The sequence below is a fragment of the Balaenoptera musculus genome, chromosome 7, assembly GCF_009873245.2.
Source record: "Balaenoptera musculus isolate JJ_BM4_2016_0621 chromosome 7, mBalMus1.pri.v3, whole genome shotgun sequence".
Taxonomy (NCBI): Eukaryota; Metazoa; Chordata; class Mammalia; order Artiodactyla; family Balaenopteridae; genus Balaenoptera; species Balaenoptera musculus.
The window spans coordinates 108,770,619-108,795,317 of NC_045791.1; the positions used below are offsets into that span (position 1 = coordinate 108,770,619).

General features: G+C 44.4%; 1 protein-coding gene across 10 annotated transcripts in view; it reads left to right on the plus strand.

Moving 5' to 3' along the window:
• Positions 1-24,699, plus strand: part of AGAP1 (ArfGAP with GTPase domain, ankyrin repeat and PH domain 1) — a 549,508-nt gene that overhangs the window by 434,006 nt on the left and 90,803 nt on the right. For 5 of the 10 annotated variants that reach the window (XM_036857335.1, XM_036857336.1, XM_036857330.1 and 2 more), the window contains one exon: positions 24,140-24,214. The exons of the other annotated variants lie outside the window; for them this stretch is intronic. In XM_036857335.1, coding sequence (XP_036713230.1) covers positions 24,140-24,214 — 75 coding nt within the window. The remainder of the gene's footprint in view (positions 1-24,139; positions 24,215-24,699) is intronic. 10 annotated transcript variants of the gene reach the window in all.

Genomic DNA, 24,699 nt, shown 5'->3' on the forward strand with positions numbered 1-24,699 from the left:
CTGAAAGCCATTAATTTACGGGCCAAGTCTAGTTCTTGGTGTCACTTTTTTTCTAACCCCTAAAGTCTTTCGAACTGCTCCTCCGCACGATAAAGGTGGCCAAGCCCACTGTGACCTGTGAGGGCACGTCCCGTAGTTGCTGGAGTCCGTGTCGAGGTGCTGGCCACTGCAGGGCCAGTGCAGGTGGTCTGCACGGAGGGAGCTGGGAAGGGAAGGCCGCCCCGGGAGAGGCTCGGGTCTCCTGGGACGCCGGGGCCGGGTGTGAACCCAGGGGACAGGCAGGTGGGAGCTGAGCAGAGGCTCAGGTGTCGAGGAAGGACCGGGGCTACTGCAGGGGACCCTGAACTGGTATCAGGAGGGACCGTCGGGCAGGGCTGTTCCTGGACCTTTCCCTGGGGCCCATCCTCTGCTTCCAGCTCTTCCAGGGCTGCCCTCCCCTCTCATTTCCCTCATTCTTGCTTCTCTTTCCTCATTTCACTCTTTCTCTTTCTTTCTCCTTCCTCCATCCAAGAGTTTTCTCGCTTTTTTCTCCCTTCTCTTATTTCCTCTTTTCCCATCCACACTGTCGTCGTCTTTTTCCTCCCTTACTTTCTTATTCTCTTTCCTTACTTTTTTTTATTTTGGAACTTTTTTGTGTGGGGGAAATATATGACATAAAACTTACCATTTTTGAGCATACAAGTCATTGACGTTGATTACATTCACAGTACTCTGCAACCATTGCCACTAGCTATTTCCAAAATTTTATCATCACGCCAGATAGAAACCCCACAACCATTAAGCGATAACTCCCCGTCTCTTCCCGCAGCCCCTGATAACCACTAATCTACTTTCTGTCTCTGTGGACTCGCCTATTCTGGACATTTCATATAAATGGAATCATATGATATTTGTCCTTTTGCATCTGGTTTCTTTCACTTAGCGTCATGTTTTCAAGGTTCATCCATGTTGTAGCCTGTGCCAGCCCGTCATTCCTTTGTATTGCCAAATAATACTCCAGTGTGTGGATAGACCACATTTTGTGTATCCCTTCAGGTACTGATGGACACCTTTCAGCTGTTGTGTGATGCTGCAGTGAACACTGGCATGCAAATATCTGTTTGAGTCTCTTTTCAGGTTTTTTTCTACCTATACCTAGGAGTATGTGTAGCTTTTTGAAGAACTGCCAAGTTTCCTCTTCTCTTACGCTGCTGTCGGACTTCCCTTTTTCCCGCATCTAAAATAGGAAATGGAAGACTCTCCTACAATTGAGTGAATCCACTTTTTGGCTCCCTCTTAATTACAGAAATCTATGACTTCCATGTGTTTTTACATCGTTCATATTTTTCTTTTTGAAAAATCCTAAGTACCTTGAGTTAAGACCTCCTTTCATTGGCACGTGAGTGACGATTGGTCCCCTTCCCTGCCCCCATGGATTAGTCGCAGACTCCCTAAGATACTCTGGAATTTCCCATCATCCCGTGCTCTTCCCCGCTGGGAGCCGGTCTCTAATCTCGAGGGTCAGTGTTCTCCGGACAGCCCGGCTTCTGTACCGAGCAGCAGTAGTTACGTAGTCAAGGCACACGGGCATCTCTCCTGTTTCAGTTTGCCTGCAGAGGTCAGCTTTTCCATCATCTCTGGGACACTTGCATTTTTTCTATAACTTCCCAGTAATGAGCGGCCCAGTGGGCAAATGGAATCTTAAAGACCAGAAACTATTCTTTCTTTTCCTCCCTTGGGCCATGATTAACTTCTCTGTTTCGCTGCAGAATTAGTGACTTAGCATTCACTCCCCTTTGGTCGCCCCTCATTTCTCTGTGGTCATTGCGTATTTATGTCCTAGATCAGGTGTCACTGTCACCACTGTGGTGCTCACCATTCAGGGGATTTTCCAACAGACGATTTCAAATACCTGGTACTAATCTCAGTTTTTTTAAGACCACTTCGGGCTGAGTGGTGGTGATGATTCTCTAGCTCTTGTGCCTCTTTGATTTTATGTGGTTACAAACATTGGTTTCAGTCTGTTAAGGAAAGCATCAGATCACTTCAAATGCCATGTTTTCGTGTTTCCCTCTACAGTTGTAGAGTTTTTTGGTTTTTCTGTCCTTCAGAATTTAATCCCCTCAGGCCTCCTCTCCTTTATCCTTCAAATAAAGTTGTGGGATTATCATCATTATATTTAGTGGTAAAAACTGGCCTCATGACTTTTAGGCAATACCAGATCTTCATAATGTGTTACCTCTAGTAACCTCCTTGGATCTTGGAATTTAAGTATCTTTAATTCAGATTGATAACAGACACTCACTGGCCATTTGCTACCCAGAGACTGTTACCTGCTGCTTCTGAGACCCAGAGACCAGCTGGGGTAGCCCTGCCGACTGAGAGCTTGCGGTCCAGGGGGAGGGGGAATGATGTGTATGTGGTCCTCCCCGAGGCCAGCTTCCCCAGCTCCTTGGCCTCCTGGGGACTTTCTAAGGCTCCGATTTCTGAAACCACATCCCAGCTGGTGTGGCGGGAGGGGGAAGACGAGAAGAGGGGGTGATGACAGCAGGAGGGTCACCGGTAGCTCGGTGGTGACGCATGGAACGGAGAGGCGGGCCGTCGGAGGAGGATGTGCTCGGCTGGGGGGAGCGTTGTCCAGGGAAGGAGGCCTGGAAAAGGGTCCTGTGCACGGCGGTGCGTGGACTGTGCAGAAGCTGCGGGCCGTGGGGGTCAGGAACTGAAGGAGGAACAGGACAGTTAGGGGTGTGCCTGCCCGAGGGTCACGGCTGGAGAAAGGAGGGAGTGCAGGAGACCAAGAGGACGGGGGCACTGGTGGACCCTGTCGTGGGGAGAAGGAATGAAGATGCTGGCAGGCCAGGTAGCCCCTGCAGGAAAGGCCTGCAAGAGTGGAAGCCTCAGGCAGCAACACCAGGGCTGGCGGAGCCACGGGATCGCTGTGGTCCAGGGGAGGAGGAGAGCGCGAGGAGGGGCCGGCCGGCCAGCCAGCTCCCTGGACAATGTTTAATTCACTGATTGGAAACCGAGATTTGGGTTCAGCTGGCCTGCGGGGAGCCTGGGCGCCAGGTGATTCCAACTGAGCCAGGAGTGAGAACCGGAGGTTCAGGTGAAGGTCAACTAGGACTGTGTCACGGATGAACATCAGCAAGGTTCAGACCCAGCAGAGTGCGGGTCACACGCCAGGACCTGGCAGCCCCCAGAAGACGACTTGACGTCATTATCCTGCCCCGGGCGCTCTACCATTAGAATGCCTCGTCTGTTTTATTGGTTTTATACTTTTCCTAATTTTATTGGTTTAAATCAAATTTCAAACATATGCAAGCTCAAATATCGTTATCTGTTTTCTTAAACAAGATACCAGAATTAGTATTTGAGCTGCTGTTTTCAAGGCAAGCCCTGCCCCTCCCTCTCTACGTGACCTACTGCTGTAGCCGGCCACATAGATGAACAGATGCAATGTCCACCCTCTGGAGCAGAGCACCCCCTAAGAAGCTTCCCTGCCGTCTGTGGCTCCGGAATTAGAACAGAAACAGCCGGGAAGGCTTGTCTCTGCTCTGCGGTGTCTGGGACCTCCCCTAGAAGACTCGAAATCCAGGGGCTGGAAACGTCTGGAGTGCCGGTCACCACGTGTCTGACCGTTGGTGCTGCCTCTTGGGACCTTGGCCGTCGGCCGAGACACCTACACGGGACCCCTCCACGTGGCCAGGCCTCCTCCCAGCACGGTGGGCCAGCATTGCGGGAGCCACGTTTCCTCCTGTGTCCTCGCCATGGAGGGCGCACGCTGTCCCTCTCTAGGAAACACGAAGGCCTGGTTCCAGGCACGCTCTTGCCGGAATGTGGCAAGATTCTAGAAAAGCCTGTGAACCCCCATACTGCTGTCGCCGTTGTGGAAAATGTGTCCCAGATAGTAAATAAATATACGATAACGTCCGGTTGTGATCAAGCAGTGGAATGAGATGAGACAGAGGAAGAAGACTCAGGTCCACCAGGTTATTTTCTCGGGGACAGGGGCCCAGGAGGCCCCCGAGGCGACTCGGAGCAGAAAACCCACAGAGGCGAGGCTGGCGGCAGGTGGCGCTCTGGGGTCCGCGTGTTCCCGGCGAAGGAATCGTGAGCTTGCTCTAGTTATGGGGGCCTCATTAAACTCAGCACTTGTCTCTAGTCAATATAGTGATCTATATGCATGTTTACGTGCTACCATATCATTTTAAACAAGCTGACTTTTACTTCGATCTCAATGTTGGAATTGCTGGTAAAATAACTGGGGAAATATTTTATTTCTTTTAAGAATTGTTGGGAATTCCCTGGCGGTCCAGTGGTTGGGACTCAGCGCTTTCAACTGCCGGGACCCCGGTTCAATCCCTGGTAGGGGAATTAAGATCCCACCAGCCACACAGCATGGCCAAAAAAAAAAAAGGAATTGTTATACGTTCCTTATTTCTCCAGTCTTTAATTTCAATATCTTCTAGCTTGTTCCCCACATACAATTATATTCCCATATTTACAGGATTTATTCTTTCCAAGCAGCACTATGAATCAGAAAATCATACTGTTTTTAAAAGTGGTCCAGAGAACCACCAAATACAGAGGGATGCTCAAGAAAAATGGATCCCTTTTTACGTACATCACTTTAACAGTTTAAGATAAAGTAGATTAAATATTTTAAAGTTTTTAAATAGTTTTATTCTGCATAGGATTACTTTCAGAGGTTGGCGAATGGCACTGGGAGTTTTCCAACAGTTGGAAAAAGACACACGCATCTAATACTGGGTATTCTTTCTAGTGCTTTCAAAGCGAAGGCAATCACATAAGGCTATCTTGCTTCATGGGTAATTAAGGCATTTCACTCTGCAATTCCTTACTCTAATGAAGAAGAAGAAATTTCTCTTTTGCTGAAATATTTCTTGCAAGGGTTTTATTTCTACTCATTGCTCCGACTTTGGAAAATGTTCCTTTTACCTCTGATGGTCTCCTCTAATATCTTCTTGAATTGTGAGTCAGGGGAAAAAAAGTATAAAGATTCTGTACAGATTCAAACTTTTAAAAAATGCTTAGAATCTCGCTGTCCATGAAAGCGAAACAGCCAGCATTGCAAGTGCCCAGATGCCCTGTTCTTCCTCAATTATCAGCGAGACTCTGCTCTCCTGGTGTGTTTCTTCCCACAGTGTATGGCCAATCCAGGCAGGCAGGCGGCCAGGCACCAAAAGGGGTTGTGATGGTGAAGGTAAGGATCCCAGGCAGCTGGGGGGATGGTCAGGAACTCAGGCCATCTTGGGTTGAATTCCAGCTCCACCTCTTACTGGGGCGATGGCCTGGGCCGGTTCCTCGTGCTTTCCTGCCCCGGAGCTCTCAGCCATAAGCTGGGACAGTAAGCCACCTGGGACTGTTGTCAGGGCTCCGTGAGCGCATGTGTAGGACGGAGCCTGCCCCGAATTCCTGTCTTGGGATTCAGTTCACATACATTAAAATATTACTCTCGGGAGCCCAGTTACTCGCAGCAAATTTGGAGATTATACTGGCTCACCTAACAAAGGCCCAGGGACACTGGGTTCTGACTTAAGGGATCACTTGTTAAATTGTGCTTTTCTTCTTTTTCTGTTTGTTTGTTTTTGTTTTTAAGCATATAAATCAAAGTTTCATTTTTTTATTTTCTATTTTTTAAACTTTATTGGAGTGTAGTTAATTTACAATGTGTTAGTTTCAGGTGTACAGCACAGTGATTGTTTCTTTTTTAATTAATTTTTATTGGAGTCTAGTTGATTTACAACGTTGTGTTAGTCTCTGCTGTACAGCAAAGTGAATCAGTTATACATATACGTATATCCGCTCTTTTTTAGATCCTTTTCCCATATAGGTCATTACAGAGTACTGAGTAGAGTTCCCTGTGCTACACAGTAGGTCCTTGTTGATTGTCTGTTTTATATATAGTAGTGTGTATATGTTAATCCCAAACTCCCAATTTATCCTCCCCTCCCCTTTCCCCCTTGGTACCATGAGTTTGTTTTCTACACCTGTGACTCTATTTCTGTTTTGTAAATAGGTTCATTTGCGCCATTTTTTTAGATTCCACATATAGGTGGTAGCCTATGATATTTGTCTTTCTTTCAAAGGCTGTAGACAGTGACCACCAGAGGTTATTCCATTAAGTAGCATGGATGAAATTTTTAAGCTGATTCTTCTACTCACCCAGTGTACCCCGCCCGCTAATGTCCTACCCACCTGTGGGTCCGTGAGCACAGGTGGGCACCAGGGAGAGTGCACACCGCCAGTGCACTTCGGGGTGGGTAAGAGCTGTTGCCACGCGGAAGGGGGTCCCGCTCATTGGGCTCTTCCGGCCCCTTCTGGTGGATCTCCAGGGTGAGCCATGCTCCGTCTGCCTGCAGTTCGTCCAGGGTTGGGGAGCCTGTCCGGCCACAGAGGCAAACTTAGAAATGTCTGCCCTGTCATGACCACCATCATGACAAGGTCATGGAAGGTCCCTGGTAAAATAGTGGCAAAAGTTACCGTTAAAGGTGAGGTAAAACTTCCTAATTTTAAGACATGGATTTTCATGTGTATGGCCTGAAAATGAAACTTTACCAAAGACTCTGCATCTTAGACACTCTAGTTCCTACGTGGAGTTTTTAATTTTTTTTTTAAAGTATTTATTTATTTATTTATGGCTGTGTTGGATCTTCGTTTCTGTGCGAGGGCTTTCTCCAGTTGTGGCAAGCGGGGGCCACTCTTCATCGCGGCGCGCGGGCCTCTCACTATCGCGGCCTCTCTTGTTGTGGGGCACAGGCTCCAGACGCGCAGGCTCAGTAGTTGTGGCGCACGGGCCCAGCCGCTCTGCGGCATGTGGGATCCTCTCAGACCAGGGCTCGAACCCGTGTCCCCTGCATTGGCAGGCAGACTCTCAACCAGTGCACCACCAGGGAAGCCCCCTTACGTGGAGTTTTTTTCCCTCGGCACTGACAGCAAGATGTATAAAATGCCCGCAGTTCACGGTTGTACAGCTAAAAAGGCTGACCCTTGGTGGAGGAGGGGGGAGGGGGAGGGCAGGGGGCGCAATGATCTTTTCCTCAACTCATGTTTCTCTACACAGTTCGGTTGACAATTACTTTCTGCCACAGGGCAGCCTTGTATTGTGTACATGACATGTTTGGTTTGAAACACTTCACATGGGGCTAGTCTTGCCCCTTCCACTAGACAGAAAGCCCGAGAAGGCAGGAGACACACCTATGTGCTCGTGTCCCCAAAAAGCCCAGCACCTTGCACGCCCGTGGCGTGTACCTCATGGATGCTCGTCCACCAGGTAGAAAAAGAAGAGCACCTCGAAGGGCCCACTCGGAGGTACTAATTGGTTTCCAAAGTATTTCTTTTGGATGAGGATGGTTTTATGTGATATCAGCCAGTGTTTTCCGAAAGTTTGTGTTACCGAACATGAATCCAACAAGATGCTCTGAAAGACAAAAGTTTGCAGAGTGTTGTTTAGTCTAGATCCGTCTTGGAGTTTTAGATGCACATTAGCAACTTGAGGGCTCTGAGAAGCCCTCCATTTAAAAAAAGGAAAAGAACCCCCTCCCCGCTCCTTTAACTTATTTAACCTTGGAAGGAAGGTTATGATGGCCCTCAAGGCGGTGCTTCTAGTACAGACACCTTCCCCAGCGCCTCCATCTAGACGTCGATACACAGCCTCTAATTCCTCCAGGACTCGGTGCTTGGGTTAAAATACCCTTTATCTATCACCTGAAGTTATATAACACACTTTCCATATGTGTCCTAATTAATAACCGTGTAGTTTCATTTTCTCATCTCAGCAAACACGGTCATCTTAGAGAATGCCTATCTTTGAAATCCACTGCACTTAGCATTTTTTTCCTGCCTGTGTTTTTATGCATTCCTGAAATTCCTGGTTACATTTAGAAGTCTTTCCCAACTTTTTCACGCTATAGAATAGCCGACAGAGATAATGTAATTTATAAGATGGACCTCAAATTCATTTCTGTTCCTGTAATTGAAATCTTGTCGTGCTTGCACTTATGTACATCTTAAATTTACCGATTGATATGACAATAGTATAAGTAGAGGATTGTTCCTTTCTGTTTTGAAAGTTGAGAAGTAGATCATCATCATCATCATCATCATAGCTAATAGTTACTGTTTATTCTCTGCCAACTCCATACTAATTACACTCTGTGCATTATCTTATTTAATTACTTTCCCCCCAGTCTGGTGACACAGGCACCAAGCAGCAGCAGAGGGCTCAAAACGCCAAGCTGTTCTGGTTTTCATGTTATGTCAGTTTCTCGGGGGACGAGCCTATTGAATTGATTTGATTTTTACCAAAATTAGACTAAGACACAACATGTAATACCATAGAAATAAGTGTGTTTTTTTGAGTGTTGTATATAAATAAAATCTTTAACGTCTTTAAAGCCACACAGCCCCCCGCCTGCAACCCACCCATAGAAAAACAGAAAAAGATATACCTAAAGAATAAACATCCTCTGTTCCTCATGGGTGGAAGGAACATTCTGCGCACAGCAGCCCTGCACTCTAAGGTGACAAACAACCTTGATAGGGCACTTTGATGCCGCAGATCAGACTTTGCCATGGAGAAAATCTATCTGCCATCCAGAGACGATCCAAAGTCATTTATGCTTTGATCCTACTGACAATTCCATTTCTCCGTGTTAGGACCGTGCTCTCTCTAGCTGTGCCTTATCTTTCTTTCTTGTTGTACCTCTTTCTTTTCTCTGTCTCTTCTCTCCCTCACCCATCGCCAAAAAAAAAAAAAAAAAAAAGAAAAATCCATTGTGCAAGTTGATTCGGAGATCAGCCTTGATAAAACACCAGTATTTAGCCCTCACTGCCTCAGCGCAGCCGTGGTATCAACTGTTCCTGATTACCTGGAAGTGCAGGCTGGAGCTGCCTTTTCAGGCTGGAGGTGTGCGGAGATTAACTGGGGGCTTTCCAGCCGTTTGTCACGCAAATGGCAGTGCCAGTAAACTGAAAAACGATAAATCATTTTTCTCAAGATTGAACCCTTTTATCAGTTGTGTCAGTTTCATTATTCAATAAACGATTAGTAGCAGCCATTGTCATTCACTCATCCGTATTTAACCACTCAGAGCTTCTGCTGGCTGAGCGGGCACCCGGCATCTGCACGGGAGGTGAGGACACCTTTGAGGCCCAGCTCTCCCCGGGAAGGTTGCCGGACTCGCCAGTCATGGCAGCTTGACGAAGGGAGAGAAGTAAAGTGTCTGGTGTACGTCTTCTGTTTTTTAAAGTTCTGCTTTGACATGGTTTCTAGTCATTGGGTGGGCACTTTTCTTTGACCTCCCACCCTGCCTTTTATTTAAATTTTTTTGCCCTTTAAATGCCAACCGTCTTGATTAGAGAGGTGAGGTTGCTCCTACGTGCCCCTAAGTCAGGGATGGAAGCACGAGCTGGAGAGCCAAGCCCTGCCGACTCTCAGGCTGCCCCTTTGGGACTTTCTGTTGGTCATCAAACCCAGTTTATCTGGAGGGAGGAAAGAGGATGGAGCCATAGCTCCTAGCCTGCGGATAAGGGACCTCTGGAGATGCCAAGGGTCTTGAGTCCAGGTGTCCTCTGTATAGACAGAGGTGTATGTGTACTGACATTGTGATTGACAGGAAGCAAAGTCATTTTAGAATGTTGCTGAATCCCTGTCATCCAAAAGGGAGTGCATATTTTTTAAAAATTGGGAACCACTGGGAGAGATTGATCTCTGCCAATTTGTTGTTACCTTTTCACCCAAGTTGAGTTTCTCAGAAAACATAGTTCTACCACTAGTTAAAAGTAGAAGAGAAACATCACTGAATTTATATATCACTGGTGCCTTATTTGATGATTCTAGTAGAGTGTTACGTGGCCAGCAGTGGAGAAGTGTGTACGTGTGTGTGTGTGTGTACATAGCAACATGCATAGTGCCTTTAATGAAGGACTTATAAAATATTATCATTCCAGAAATCATTCTGAACTGTATTTCTACAACTTGCAGAAATATCTCCATACTATCTTAAGATTAATCATCTGTATTTTTTCTTCTCTGTCGTACATTTTTTTGAGAGCTGTGGCTATATCTTGCACCTTCAGTTCCCATAGCACCTGTGTCCAGACACTGCACACAGGATACTATATGGTTAGTGGTTGATTATATATTGATCCCTGTTAAAATGTTTGGTTTATTGTTGAAGAAGATGTCATTTTGAGACCTTCTAAGCTGCTCCAGTGCAATCTCTAGGATACGTAATAAAAAAACCTGCCTTGATATCTGAAAAATTTGAAGTCCATTCAGATGAAAGGTTCTGGTCTTTTAATTCTAGTAGTGTCTTCTGTTGAAATTCCTCTCTCCAACCCTCCTGTGTGTGTGAGAGAGCTACTGTATGTTTCATAAACTGCTTCAAATTCTAGTTTTATGACAAAAGAGATGTGAAAAGAATATGTTCACAAATAGTGTCACCACCACCCCCTATGGCGGGGTCATCAGCTGTTGTTACAGAGTTTTTTTGGTAAGAAAGCCTTTCATCTGTTTGTCTTCGTTGGAGGTTCTTGGCCTTTGAGGATGGAACCCATTGCATCCTTCTGTACCTCTTGGATGGGGCATTTAAACATTAAAAAGAGGGAGATGGATGACGCCATAGGAGCCATGCTGAATGGCTGGACTTCATAAAATTATTGAACTTTACCAAAAGTTACGGAAAGCTATTTCATTAACACATTTCATTCCATTTATACTATTTCTTGCCTTGAGTTCAGCATGTCCTCAGATTGTTCTTTTAATGACTGTGCTTCCTAAGAACGAAATCTGTATGAGTAGGAGGGGCAGAGTGGCTGGATTTGAAGCACACCCTCAAGACACCTGCTCTATTTCCAGCACTTCTTTTACTTTGCCCACTGAAAAAAAAAAAGAGTTGGGGGTCCACAGAACTAATGCAGAAGTTCATTAGAAAATCATTCAAATTACAGGTTCAACCGGAGTTGCCTTCACTCATGTCCTTCTTGCTGTTTGAGACTTTCTTTCCAGGCATCTGTGTACGTAGAGTGGTCTTGAGCCCACAGACCTTCTGCCCTTCTTGGTGTGTCATCTGCTTTACTCATCGTGGCAGCTCTGGGATGGAGCTGATGCCAAGGGGACCTGTCCCAGAGCCCCAGTCACCCCACGGCCACCCTGTGCTGCTGCCGGCTGGGGCGGCGAGAGTCCCGAGCACCAGCTTTTCATACCCCACTCCCCACCTGTTCTTCATCGTACCTCACACCTGGCACTTCTGGGAGGAAGCTGTAGACGCCACACTGATCACATTCAGTCTTTAACCCACTGAGACCAGACACACACCCTGCAGCCAGTTCTCCTCCCTGAAGGGAGCGATGCATTGCTGTCCTGATGCTTTTTTCTTGGCAGCTTACACGTCCTGCCCACTCTGGAAAACATCACTGTCTCCCCCAAAGAATTAGAGAAGTTTAAATAATACGTTTTTTTTTTAACCTAAATAATGCATATACGGTACAGATTTATATGTTCCCTATCCGTTCATGAAAGTGATGGTTGAAAACCTTAAAACCATCAGGCCTTGAACTCAGTACTTCTGTGACATAAGTCAGTTTAGTATTTCTTTTTCTTGCAATTTATTTGGGGTTTTTATATACGAAATGGGCATTGGTGAGAATAGCACCTCATATCGTGTGTCCTAGTAAAACATACGTATTTTGGACCGTATTTTCTGGATGCACTAGTGATTACAAACTTGTTTTTCGTATATAACTATCACTGTTCATCCCCGTTTAAAAGATGCTAATTTTGTCTCCTGACAAAAGTCTTAAGGCCGTTCTTAAGTTCAGACCTTCCCGGAATAGGTAAGTCACCACAGATGAATCTCAGGAAGCCAGCTTAGCATGACTCTCCTCTTTAATTTTATTAAACCCTGTCACATTTATTTAAAAGGCGATTTTATGTGCTGATTAGAAGCTGAGATCTAAATTCAACATGAACACAAACACTTTTTTCCCAGTGGATCAAAGCTCATTTTTTTTTTAATTTTTTTTTTAATTAATTAATTAATTTATTTATTTATTTATGGCTGTGTTGGGTCTTCATTTCTGTGCGAGGGCTTTCTCTAGTTGCAGCGAGTGGGGGCCACTCTTCATCGCGGTGCGCGGGCCTCTCACTGTCGCGGCCTCTCTTGTTGCGGAGCACAGGCTCCAGACGCGCAGGCTCAGTAGTTGTGGCGCACGGGCCCAGCTGCTCCGCGGCATGTGGGATCTTCCCAGACCAGGGCTCGAACCCGTGTCCCATGCATTGGCCGGCAGACTCCCAACCACTGTGCCACCAGGGAAGCCCCAAAGCTCATTTTTTAATTGTTAAAAGCTAATCCTGGAAGTTAGCTGGAAACTTGTTCAAACATGGTACGTTTTTATTAAATATAATTTGTAATCCATTAAAGGGGAAAAATATTTTAAAGGTCAACAATTCTAAATGAAATATAAGGAGACAGCACAGTAACCCAAAGAACCAGCATTGGTATATTATTGCTTCTAAAGAATACTAGTTAGCAAACATACTCTGAAACCTACTTTCACAATCATAAATCAAATAGCACGTCTTTTCACACAACTGCCGGTTGGGGTAGGCATTCAAGTTGTTAAGAACTTCAGTGGCACACGTGACATGTAATATTGATGCCACACTAAGATTTCAAATTGTCTTTAGCTTGTAAAAGTGGATTTAGTGAGTAGAATAAATGATATATTGTGATGAGATAGTCCTCTCCGTATATATTCCAAGTTACAAAGTATTCCCTTCATTTGGTAATAGTACTCCTGGCATTTTATTCTAAGGAAACAATTAAAATAATTGGGAGGCAAAAACATATTCCTGCCCGAAGATGCTGATTATAGTATTTTTAATAGACTTTATTTTCTAGAAAAATGTAAGAGGTACAGAAAATTTGAGGAGATAGTACAGATATGCCACACAAACACACACACACACGTACAATTTTCCCTATTTACATCTTTTAGTATGGTATATTTCCTATAATTAATGAACCAATATTGATATATAAATATTAACTAAAGTCTGTACTTTATTCAGATTTCCTTAGTTTTTACCTAATGCCTCTCTCTGTCCCATCCTGATCCCATCCTGGATGCCTCATGACATGTAATCCTCACATCTCCTTAGGCTGCCCTTGGCTGGGACGCTTTCTCGGGCTTCCCTTGTCTTTGATGACTTTGACAGTTTTGAGGAGTACTGGTCAGGCATATTGTAGCATGCCTCTCTGTTGGGATCTGTCTGATATTTTTCTCAGGATTAGTCTGGAGTTACAGGTTTGGTGGAGGAAGACCACAGAGATAAAGTGCTCTTTTCATCACATCATATTGAGGGTACACACCATCAACATGACTTGTGACTCTCAGTGCTGACCTTGATCACCTAGCTTGAGGTTGTGCTTGTCAGTTTCCTCCACTGTGGGCTTCTCCCTTCCGCATCCCCACTTCCACACGCTCCGCTTTGCGGGGAGGTCTCTCTGCACAGCCCTCAGTTAAGCAGTGGACGGTTATGCATCACCTCCTGTAGGTGGGGCACCTATGGAAACTCTTTGAAATTCTTTCTGCATGGAAGCTTTGCCTCTTCTCCCATTTATTAATTTATTCAGTCATTTATATCAGCATGGACTCTTGGATATTTATTTTATACTTGAGGTCATAATCCAGTACTACTTTGTTTTTCTTCGTGCTCAAATTGTTCCAGCTTCAGCCATCGGGAGCTCTTTCAGTTAGCTCCCGTACCCTTTTGTCCTTATCCCCATCAAGGTGGGTTTTGTTTACCTGTTTGTCTTAGCCCTTCTTTACTTCCTAGAACTACAAGATGCTTCAGGCTCATCTTGCATTTTTCCTGTCTCAGTCCTAGAATTAGCCATTTCTCCAAAGGACCCCTGGTTCTGTTTATTGGAGAATGGTATAAGAAACCAAGATCTGGGGTCTAGGTATGCTTGTTGCTACTGGGATGTCATTTCTTCTTGGTCTTCTCAGCAGACTTAGCAAAGAGAAGAAATACATGTGTGTATTCTAGCATGTATATACACATATATATAAATATTTCTATATGTAATTATCTGTATCTATATTAAGTGAAACAGATTATAGTATCTTTAATAGCATAAAATTGGAACTCACTAAATGTTTAACACTAAGGAATGGCTACAACTATGATATATTTTAACTGCACAATGCAACTATTAAAAGGGATAGTTTTGAAAACTCTGGTAACTGTAACACCTTACATACAAAAGTAGTAGAGGTCTGTCAGAGCTGTACTTATAAGTGTGATAATTACGTATGTATGTGGATAAGAACTTTAAAAGAAAAATGGAAGAGGTACTTAGATTAGTCATGGTTTATTCTTAGTATTATACTACTATGAAATTAATTTTGCTTCTGCAATAATATTCAAGTAATCTAACGTTCTTGCTGGAAGCTGAATAAAGTTAATGTATTTAAATTATTTTTAAATGAAAGAAATGAGACATTTGTTATTTTGTTGTGTCAGCACTGCAGTACTTTTCCAGGCCCTCCTTGGATAATAACGACATTGTTTAATCATTCACAATAACCAAGGAGCATGCTAAGAAGTTGTGAAGTTATAGTCAAGCAGTTTTAGGGGGAAGAAATCTGTTAGTGTTTAAAGGAATGTATTTCCGTAATAGCAAGAAGAATCAAAAGTTTCGAATTCTTCTTTTGTTTTCCTGCTCTGATCTTTGTACTTGATTGACTCAGTAAGTACCAAGGATCTTATGGCTTCCAGAATTTCTCAAGCCACAAATCAGAATGCTATTGAGAATTTCCGGTGAAGTCCTTCTTTAAATGCAATATGTTAAAAATGTTTTCTAGAAGATATTTTCACCAGTCTTCTCAGATTCAGATGGCCACAGGGGGAATGTGATGGACTGAATAACCCCAAAGGGTATCATTTCACTTGGTGGTTGTAGGAAGTCAACTACAAAGATGGCAGATCAAATGCAGTGTCTGCCATTGTTGAAGCTGGTGGTCCAGTGATCACAGCCCCTCAATTACAGCCCTTCCAGAGAGCGCGAGGGGCAGTCATTAAATCATCATGCCTTTGATTAGTTGCTCTAACTGGTCATTGCCTTTGAAATGTGATAGCACAATTTGAAGTTTTATTAAAAAACTTTTTTCTAGAATTGCTGAGAAAGATGTTGTGTTTTTAAAAAAAAAAAAAAAAAAAAATCGAAAAAAGGCCTGCCATGTATTCTATTGGAGGAGACTGAGAAGAAGAAAAAGAAAAAGGAAGGAAAGAGGAAAAAAGAAGAGACGAATGTTTCCCATTATCACTCATTTCAGTCCCAGAAAGCCTAAGCTGGTCCCCGTGTGCCGGCCTTCCCCTCCCAGCACTGCCAGCCTTGGGCCTGCCTACCACTCCTCAGAGCAGCCGGCCCTCGGGGAGGGGGCACGAGAGGGGGACAGGTCGGGGGACCCTCCACCTCTCCCAGACGCCGCTCCTGCTTGCCTGGGTGAGCACAGATGCTCACAGATCCCACAGAAGATGATCTTCACACACATCGTCCAGCTTGAACAAACTGATTTGAACCTCACTTTTTCTGCTTACGTGAGAATTTGATTTACTTTTTGTTTCTATTTTGAATGCCACGTGTCCAGTCCTATACTACGGAAGGATTTAGGGTATACATTACCCTGTTCGCTAAGAAACCAGGCCTAAAAAAAAAAAGCAGTTCCTCGTGATGCTGGGGACCCAACAGTCACGAGTGGGCTCTGTTCTCACACCCTTATCACATCCCAAAAGAGAGTGACGCCGAGAGGCCAGGGAGCCCCGATTTCAACATCCTAACAAGCCACCGCCCGCCCCTCAAAAGCCTCCCCTTCTCAGAATGAATAGCTACTCCCTGAAGACATGGAAAGAAGTTTCCATCATTTACTGATGGATTTCTCATCTCCATCTGAGAATGTGCCAAAGCTAAAATGGGGATATTCTACTTCAAGTCACTTTTTTATTTCAGTCCCTATTGAAAGTTATACTCTCGGTGTCAAACTGAAATACCCAATTAATTTTGGGTACTCTTGAACCCTTGCTCTGCAACTCAGTGTGTTTCTAGGCCGAAAGAGAAACTAACGCTCCACCTAATTGGAACTTCTGGTTTTATGGCGTATCCTGGAGTTTTTGTTTCGTTTTTATTTTCCATGTTTTCCAGGGTTAATGGTGTTTTCTGCGCGCGTCTCCATTAGCCCACTGTTTGGAAGCCCTCGGCAGTTTTCAAATCGTAAGAGCTGTAAAGAAGCCCCCAATACAGAAATTGTATTGGCTGTTAAGAAAGCAGTTATGAGTTATTGGAAATGGAATTAAAATTGTCTAATTAAGGGTCGATTCCTTATTTCGGAGTTCTGTTTGGTTTGGTATCTTGTCTTGTGTCCTGTGACTTCAAATTACGAAAAGAACACTCGTCTTGCTGGAAACGGGGAAGGATGAAGTTATTTTGCTTCCTGCACATTTGTCCTATTTTGCTTGGCCTCAGGTTTTGTTTAATCCTCTCAAAGGCCCTTTTAATGGACGTTTCAACATGACTGCCTCTCTGTGTGGTAGCCTCTAGGAAGCGACCATTATGTCAAGCCCCTTCACAGCTAAAGTAGTGACTTCACATAGTGGAAGAATCTTCGGGGTTGCATCTTATGGGAAAAAAAAGAAAAAAAAAAAAAAACCCACTGCCTTTTTATAAAAGAACAGAACATTTACCCAGTCTTGTTGAGCACGTGAATGCTCAGATGGCCGGCACAAAAGAAATCTCCAATCTCTAACCTCACAATGAAACTGCACCGGCAAAAGATCACGGGACACCGGGCGCACTAAAGTGGAAGGGACACAAAACCACAGCAGAATCCGACCCTGCCTGCAGAGGTTCCTGGGGGACTGTCTTTATCCAGCATCCTGGTGCCACGGTCCGGCTGCAATGCTCCAGGGAGCCCATGCAGTTCCCCCCCCCCCGCCCCCGCACAAGTGGCATTTATACTGATGGCATCTCTACAAATAAATAAATACACATCCGACGTGGACAGGGAACAGTGCTATCAAACGAGGTTATCATTTGGCTCCTCCAAGAGGTACAAGTTTACACTCCCTGGTAGGAATGGAGAGGGTTATTTGTTTCGTGCTGAGACAAGACAGTCTTAGAAATGAGTGGCACACCCTCGTCAACCCAGCCCCTTCTTCTGCCTAGGTAAAAAGATCCTATTAGTTCTCGTAATTGATTGTGAGGGCTGCGGCGTGCAGTTCGCCAGCCCTGCTCTGTTCACACCAGGGATGTAATTCATGCACACTTGAGCATCCAACATGGCTGACAAGGCTCGGACACACAGTTCCCGGCTGCATCATTTTTTAATCAGCTATCTGAGGAATATTTATCTAATCAACAAAGAGCGCTGTCAGAAGGAGACCAGAGGGGACATTAATACAAGTCTGTGGTCTCCTGGTACTATGATGGAGGAAGAGTTTAGGATAAAACCCTGCTCGTTTGAGCATGCCAACAGACTGCAGAATATTTTTATTCCGCTTCTAAAGAGCTAGTCAAAGGATTCTCATGTTGGAATTCCGCTGTGTGATTAGTTCTCAGACATTCATTTGCTGTAGTTAAAATTTTGTTGTTGTTGTTTAGAGAAACAAAATGAATTTTCCTTTAAAATAAAATTTTAAATGCCTTATGATCATCACAGGAACTTGTATGAAAAGCTGTAGCTTTCAGAAATAAAGAGGTGTGTCATAATTGGGAGTCGTTAACTCTAAATGATTCCAGCTACTCTTAGTAGAAAGCCATAATTTGCACATTTTCCCTTTCTCTCTGTTTCCTTTGAAAAGACGGTGACTGTCTGTTTGTAATTTCGAGGAGTTGAGTGTATGGTGCCATACCTCCTACGGTCACCCGAGCACAGAAATCATCATCTATAACTCCCAGACACCTTAGAGAAGTGTTCTGTGAATTAAACTTTCTGTCGGCTTTTCTTCTTTAGCTGTGCGACTCAGGATGGGCAGCAGTTGGGACCTGGGTGAGCTGGGTCAGTCACAGCCACCCACCTGCCAACCTGGTAGCCCACTACCCCAGAAGATTAATCAGTGCAGGATGTGGACATCAGGGCTGCGCTCAGGAGGGGACAGCGTCACGTGACATCCCCCAGTGCACACGCTCCTACACTGGTCACCGTTAGTACCAAAGTCACCTCTCTTTTCCTCTCTCTATAATTCAAAGATCACCTTAAAAATTCGGTTTTAATAACACCTTCAGTGTTCATACGCAAGAGGGCTCTTTATTAATTTTAAGGGGAAGTGACAATACCATTGCTATTATAGGGCGGTAAACTTTTTGTTTTCTTATCATGTGGGGCAGGAGTCTCTGTACTGTCTTAACTTTTGCGAAATTTTAATCCTAAGAAAATATCTTCCAACCAACCTAATGACGAGTTTCACCTCCTCCTCTGTTTTTTTTTTTTAAACATCTTTATTGGAGTATAATTGCTTTACAATGGTGTGTTAGTTTCTGCTTTATAACAAAGTGAATCAATTATACATATACATATGTTCCCATATCTCTTCCCTCTTGCATCTCGCTCCCTCCCATCCTCCCTATCCCACCCCTCTAGGTGGTCACAGAGCACCGAGCTGATCTCCCTGTGCTATGCGGCTGCTTCCCACTAGCTATCTATTTCACATTTGGTAGTGTATATATGTCCATGCCACTCCCTCACCCTGTCACATCTCACCCCTCCCCCTTCCCGTATCCCCAAGTCCACTCTCTAGTAGGTCTGTATCTTTATTCCCGTCTTGCCACTAGGTTCTTCATGACCTTTTTTTTTTTTTCCTTAGATTCCATATATACGTGTTAGCATACTGTATTTGTTTTTCTCTTTCTGACTTACTTCAGTCTGTATGACAGACTCTAACTCCATCCACCTCGCTACAAATACCTCCATTTCATTTCTTTTTATGGCTGAGTAATATTCCATTGTATATGTGCCACATCTTTTTTATCCATTCATCCGATGATGGACACTTAGGTTGCTTCCATGTCCTGACTATTGTAAATAGAGCTGCAATGAACATTTTGGTACATGACTCTTTTTGAATTATGGTTTTCTCAGGGTATATGCCCAGTAGTGGGATTGCTGGGTCGTATGGTAGTTCTACTTGTAGTTTTTTAAGGAACCTCCATACTGTTCTCCATAGTGGTTGTATCAACTTACATTCCCACCAAAAGTGCAAGAGGGTTCCCTTTTGTCCACACCCTCTCCAGCATTTATTGTTTATAGATTTTTTGATGATGGCCATTCTGACCAGTGTGAGATGATATCTCATTGTAGTTTTGATTTGCATTTCTCTAATGATTAATGATGTTGAGCATTCTTTCATGTGTCTGTTGGCAATCTGTATATCTTCTTTGGAGAAATGTCTAGGTCTTCTGCCCATTTTTGGATTGGGTTGTTTGTTTTTTTGTTATTGAGCTGCATGAGCTGCTTGTAAATCTTGGAGATTAATCCTTTGTCAGTTGCTTCATTTGCAAATATTTTCTCCCATTCTGAGGGTTGTCTTTTGGTCTTGTTTATGGTTTCCTTTGCTGTGCAAAAGCTTTGAAGTTTCATTAGGTCCCATTTGTTTATTTGTGTTTTTATTTCCATTTCTCTAGGAGCTGGGTCAAAAAGGATCTTGCTGTGATTTATGTCATAGAGTGTTCCGCCTATGTTTTCCTCTAAGAGTTTGATAGTGTCTGGCCTTACACTTAGGTCTTTAATCCATTTTGAGTTTATTTTTGTGCATGGTGTCAGGGAGTGTTCTAATTTCATACTTTTACATGTACCTGTCCAATTTTCCTCTCCTCTGTTTTTAATTCTCAACCATCAGCTGTGTGTCCCGTGTACCACCTCTTGCTGTGATATTCATGTAGTAGTCTGGTGTTTAACCCAAGTTCACGGTTCATGTTTTGGCGCCATTATGGGGAGAATGCTACGCTGTCTTGTTAAAGGCTCCCTTTCTTGGGTCTGCTGACGTTTCTGCCAACCCAGACTGGGTTCAGAAAGTTCCATTTAATTTGCAGGCTGCGGGGAGAAGTGGCCCATCTCACCATCTGCATTGGGGATGACAGTTAGTTTGCACTAGATCTGGGATTACGTGCTTTGGGGTTCTGTGTCCATTGAGAGGTGTCTGCATGTTCTCAAACACCGAACAAGATGCTGAGACATGATGCCATTTAACTAGTTATATAAGGCATTGTGGCAACGTGCTCACAGAAGAGACTGTTGTTTATCCAGTCAGCAGAACAGCAGAATGGAAAACACTGATGGAATGCTCACAATCTGCTGCCTTTTTGTCCAAAACCAGGGGAGATTCTTGTATTAAACTAATAGTTTCATGAGAAGTAACATGAGTGAGAAAAGCACAGTAAGTTAATCTTTGTTTAAAAGAAAGAAACTATATTCCTGAAATATTTTTTAAAACTAAATTTTTTAATTAAAATAAAAATTATCCAGAAAATTTAATCATTTGAGCTAGTCCAAACGAAGTCCTCAAGAATCACCGTCTAGATTACCACAGTTTATTTATCCATTCACCTACTGAAGGACGTCTTGGTTGCTTCCAAGTTTGGGCAGTATTATACAGCGCCTAAAAGAAATGAGCTATCAAGCCATTACAGAGACACGGAGGAAAGTTAAATGCATATGACTAAGCGAAGGAAACCAATCTGAAAAGGCTGCATGCATACTGTATGATTCCAACCATATGACATTCTGGAAAAGGCAAAACTAATGAAAAGATCAGTGGTTGCCAGACCACAGAAGATCTTTAGGGCAGTGAAACTCCTTCTGTATGATACTATAATGGTAGATACATGTCACTATACATTTGTTCAAATCCATAGAAAGTATAACACCAACAGCGAACCCTCATGTAAACTATGGACTTTGGGAAATAATGATGCGTCAGTGTAGGTTCATTTATTCTAAGAAATGTACCACTCTGGTGTGGGATGTTGATATTGGGGGAGGTTGTGTGGGGTGAGTGAGGGGTGGACAGCCGGTATATGGCAACTCTCAGTATTTTTCATCCAATTTTGCTGTGAACCTGAAACTTCTCTAAAAAATGAAGTTTATTTTAAAAAAAAGAATCACCGTCTATTCCAAAGGCCTGCGGTCAGGGGGTGCTGCCAGCACGATGGCCACGGTGTGTGCTGGTCAGTGGAGCTAGGCATCCAGCCCACGGCAGCAGGTTGGATAATTCCTGGGTCCGTTTGGTGCCGTGTCTTCGTTTCCTTTAGCGGTGAATCCAGGCAGCAGCATTGCACATAACCAGAGATTTTATTGATGATAATATGATTGTATTTTCCCGTTGAGAAGCTTCTAAACAAGTGGACTTAGAGCAATCAATGCCCCAGGAGACAAATGCACGTCTCAGGACCTTGGTATCAGCCAGAAAAAGTCCATTTGTTTAAGACGAAGAAAAAGGCATGACATTTTACACGTTAAAATTGATTATTTCATCAATAGGTTAATAGAAAACCAGGCTGCAAGTTCACTTCCTGCTTATATATCCATATGGTAATGGGAGACTGGGGTATGAAAAATGCAAGGCGGAAAGCAGGCAGGAAAGAGGTTTTCTGCACCAGAGCTCCCCTCCCTTGCACAGAGGTGCCCAGCCCAGATTCTGCCTATTTATATGTAAATGCTTTAGAAAGAGGTAAGTTTTTCCACTGAGGAGTGCAGCCTACGACTGTGGCTGCGACTTTCTGGAACTTGTGAAACGTGGGCCAAGACACCAGAGCTCGGGCTATTGAAATAATTAAGCACACACTTAATTCTGTGAATGTCTCAGTTATACGAGGAACCCGGTAAATATCCACTGAACATTTCCAAAGTAAACACTCGAAAACTGTGACCGGTTTCCTTTGTCTCAAATGACATTTGTAATAGTGGGTGTACCTGAAACTCCCGTTGCCATGTGTGGTGTTACCTGGGACGATACCTTATAGATAAGATACCTTAAGGATGTAGAGATAAGGGAAACTTCTCCACTGATGGAAAACTAAATTTAGACGCATATGCTGTAGAAGGGTCTCAGTCACCAACCTTACTAGGTTAGAGATGACATTTCTTTTTTTGTTTTTTTTAAATTTATTTTATTGAAATATAGTTGACTTACAATGTTGTGTTAATTTCTGCTGTACAGCAAAGTGATTCAGTTACACATATATATACATTCTTTTTCATATTCTTTTCCATTATGGTTTATCACAGGTTATTGAATATAGTTCCCTGTGCTATACAGTAGGACCTTGTTGTTTATCTGTGCTATATATAATAGTTTGCATCTGCTAACCGCAAATTCCCAAGACATTTTTTAGTAAATTATTTGGGTTTTCAAGCCACAAGGTCATTGTTAGTTGTTTAGTTATAGCTTCACTTTTTCTCATTTCGAATCAGGTGACAGCTAACTCACAACTAGTTTGTACTCTCAGTAACATAAACTTTGCCTCCTGATTATACAGTACCGTTTCGGAATTGCGTTGGTTCCCTTCAGTGTTCCTATTTCTCACATGTATCTTATATTGTCACGCCAAAGCAATCCAGTGTGCACCAAAGTGCTTGAGGTTCGCTTCAGCAGCAGAACTCCTTGAGAAGACCTGGTCCTCACCCCGGTCATTCTGTGGCCCCCAGAACCTGGCACCCCCCAGAGCCTCCACCGTACTAGTTGAGGTTGAGTCCTTTGACCTTAATGCTACCAAAGGCAAGAATAGCCAATCTGTCCTAAGCCAGGAATGCTTTGGGGTGAGAGAGCTGGCCACTGGCCAGTGCATGCCTCGTTTTCTGGTCAGTCTGTGACCGAGTGGGTCAGCCTAGCTTTCTGCGGTGAGCTTCAGACACACCTGTGGAAATGCACACACCTGCCTCGCCAGGTGAGCGCTTCTTACCTGCATTAAACAAGTGGTTATCCAATGAAAGTCGCGTGCAAGGTTTGACACGTTTCTCTTCCCTGCTGTGGAAGTCAGAAGAGACAGATGGTCCAATTACGCCCCTTCTTCAGGAGCGTGGGTGACTGTGGCCGTCACCGACCACGCCATCCATCCAGCCCTTGGATCTGTGGCTAGATCTTTCGCCACATTAGCCTGAAGACTTGCTCCTCAAAACCCTGTTTAACTCTTTGCTTTTTACCATATGTCTCCTCTGAAGGGCTGGCAGGAGTCAGCCTCTTGGCCACAGGTGTCTGCATTCCTGAGTCGGGGGTTGGGAGGGTGGAGGCGGTGAGGAGATGAGGATGGGTCTGTGAAGAAGAGTGTCTGCGGAGGTGGGAAGGGGGCATCTCACCCCCGTTAGTCACAGCACGCAGTGTGAGCAGTGGGCATGTCATGCCCGTGTTAAACTTGTCGCGCACTTCACTTCTGAACCCAGGGCTGCTCTGTGGGTAACCTGGTATCTGTCTTTTTCTCTCGGATGCTTTCTTCAGTGAGCTGAGAGCTTCAGGAGGCCCGTGCCCTTTGGCTTCCTCCATTCAGAGCCTCCAGCCTCCTCACCATAGGAAGGAGAATGGACCACCCTTCAGCCACAGCAAGATGGTAGTCGAGTTTTGCTAGCGTAGGTTCCTATCCAGATCAAACTACGTCTGGGGAGAAAATACTTCATTTTTTAACAGCTCTGGGCGTTGCACACCTGCCATCTGTAGCATACACAGGAACGGCTCATCACTAGAGTCCCTTTTGATTTGACATGCTCCCAGTGTTTTGCCAAATCAGAGGGCTTATGGCGACCGGCCTCATAGCTCCTTCAAAAGATGCTCCCAGCCCCCAGGGAGAAGACCAGCTTTGTGCACTGTCTTGAGTAGCCACGTGTGGAACCCAGCAGGGCGAAAGGGGTGCATGGGCTTCCTTGCCTGGGCGTTTGTTGGATTCTTTGCAAAGCTAAGGATGCTTTTTTGGCCTTCCTCTGCCCTTCCTGAGTTTCTCTGCGCTTTGGGGTGGTGAGGCCCGGCCAGGAGGCCAGAGGTGATGTCACGTGCTACTTGGACATTTCTTTTCTCCCCTTTTCATCTGTTTCTTTTCCTTTTTGTTTTCTCTCTTGTTCCCCCCCTCCCCTCTCTGCTCTCGGGATGCAGCCAAACGCAAAGCATGGAAACTAAACCGTGTTGGTAGCCTGCGAAATATCCACAACAGCAGCACCAACACCGAAGGTAACGCCGCCCCTCGGCCCCTTCCCCCTCCACGCCGGGTCCTCCCAGCCTCCCTGCCTCCCTGCCTCTCCAGCGCAGAACTGGAAATGCGATTCGCCCAAAGCCGCATGCAACCTGATTGTGTTTGCACAGTCATTCCCGTGGTCTTTCCATCTTTTTGTTTGTGTGTTTTATTTTCCCATTCATGTTCCTTTCAGCTTACTTAAATTTTGACCTTTCCCTTGCAATCGTAGAGTAGTGATGTTTAAATTACTTCACAAACCTATTTTCTCCTCTTTTTTCTTTTCCTTTATACATGTGGGCACTCAATGTAATATTTCCCAAGTTATTACAGTTTTTAGAAGTGTTAGTATCAGGTGTAATGATCTGTAGCCAAATACAATAGTGTGCCGTGACATTTAAGTAACAGTCTTAATTTGTTTTGTGGAAACATTCTCCATAATGCTCTCTGCAGCTCTAATACAGAGGCAGCCAGGCCCGGGTCA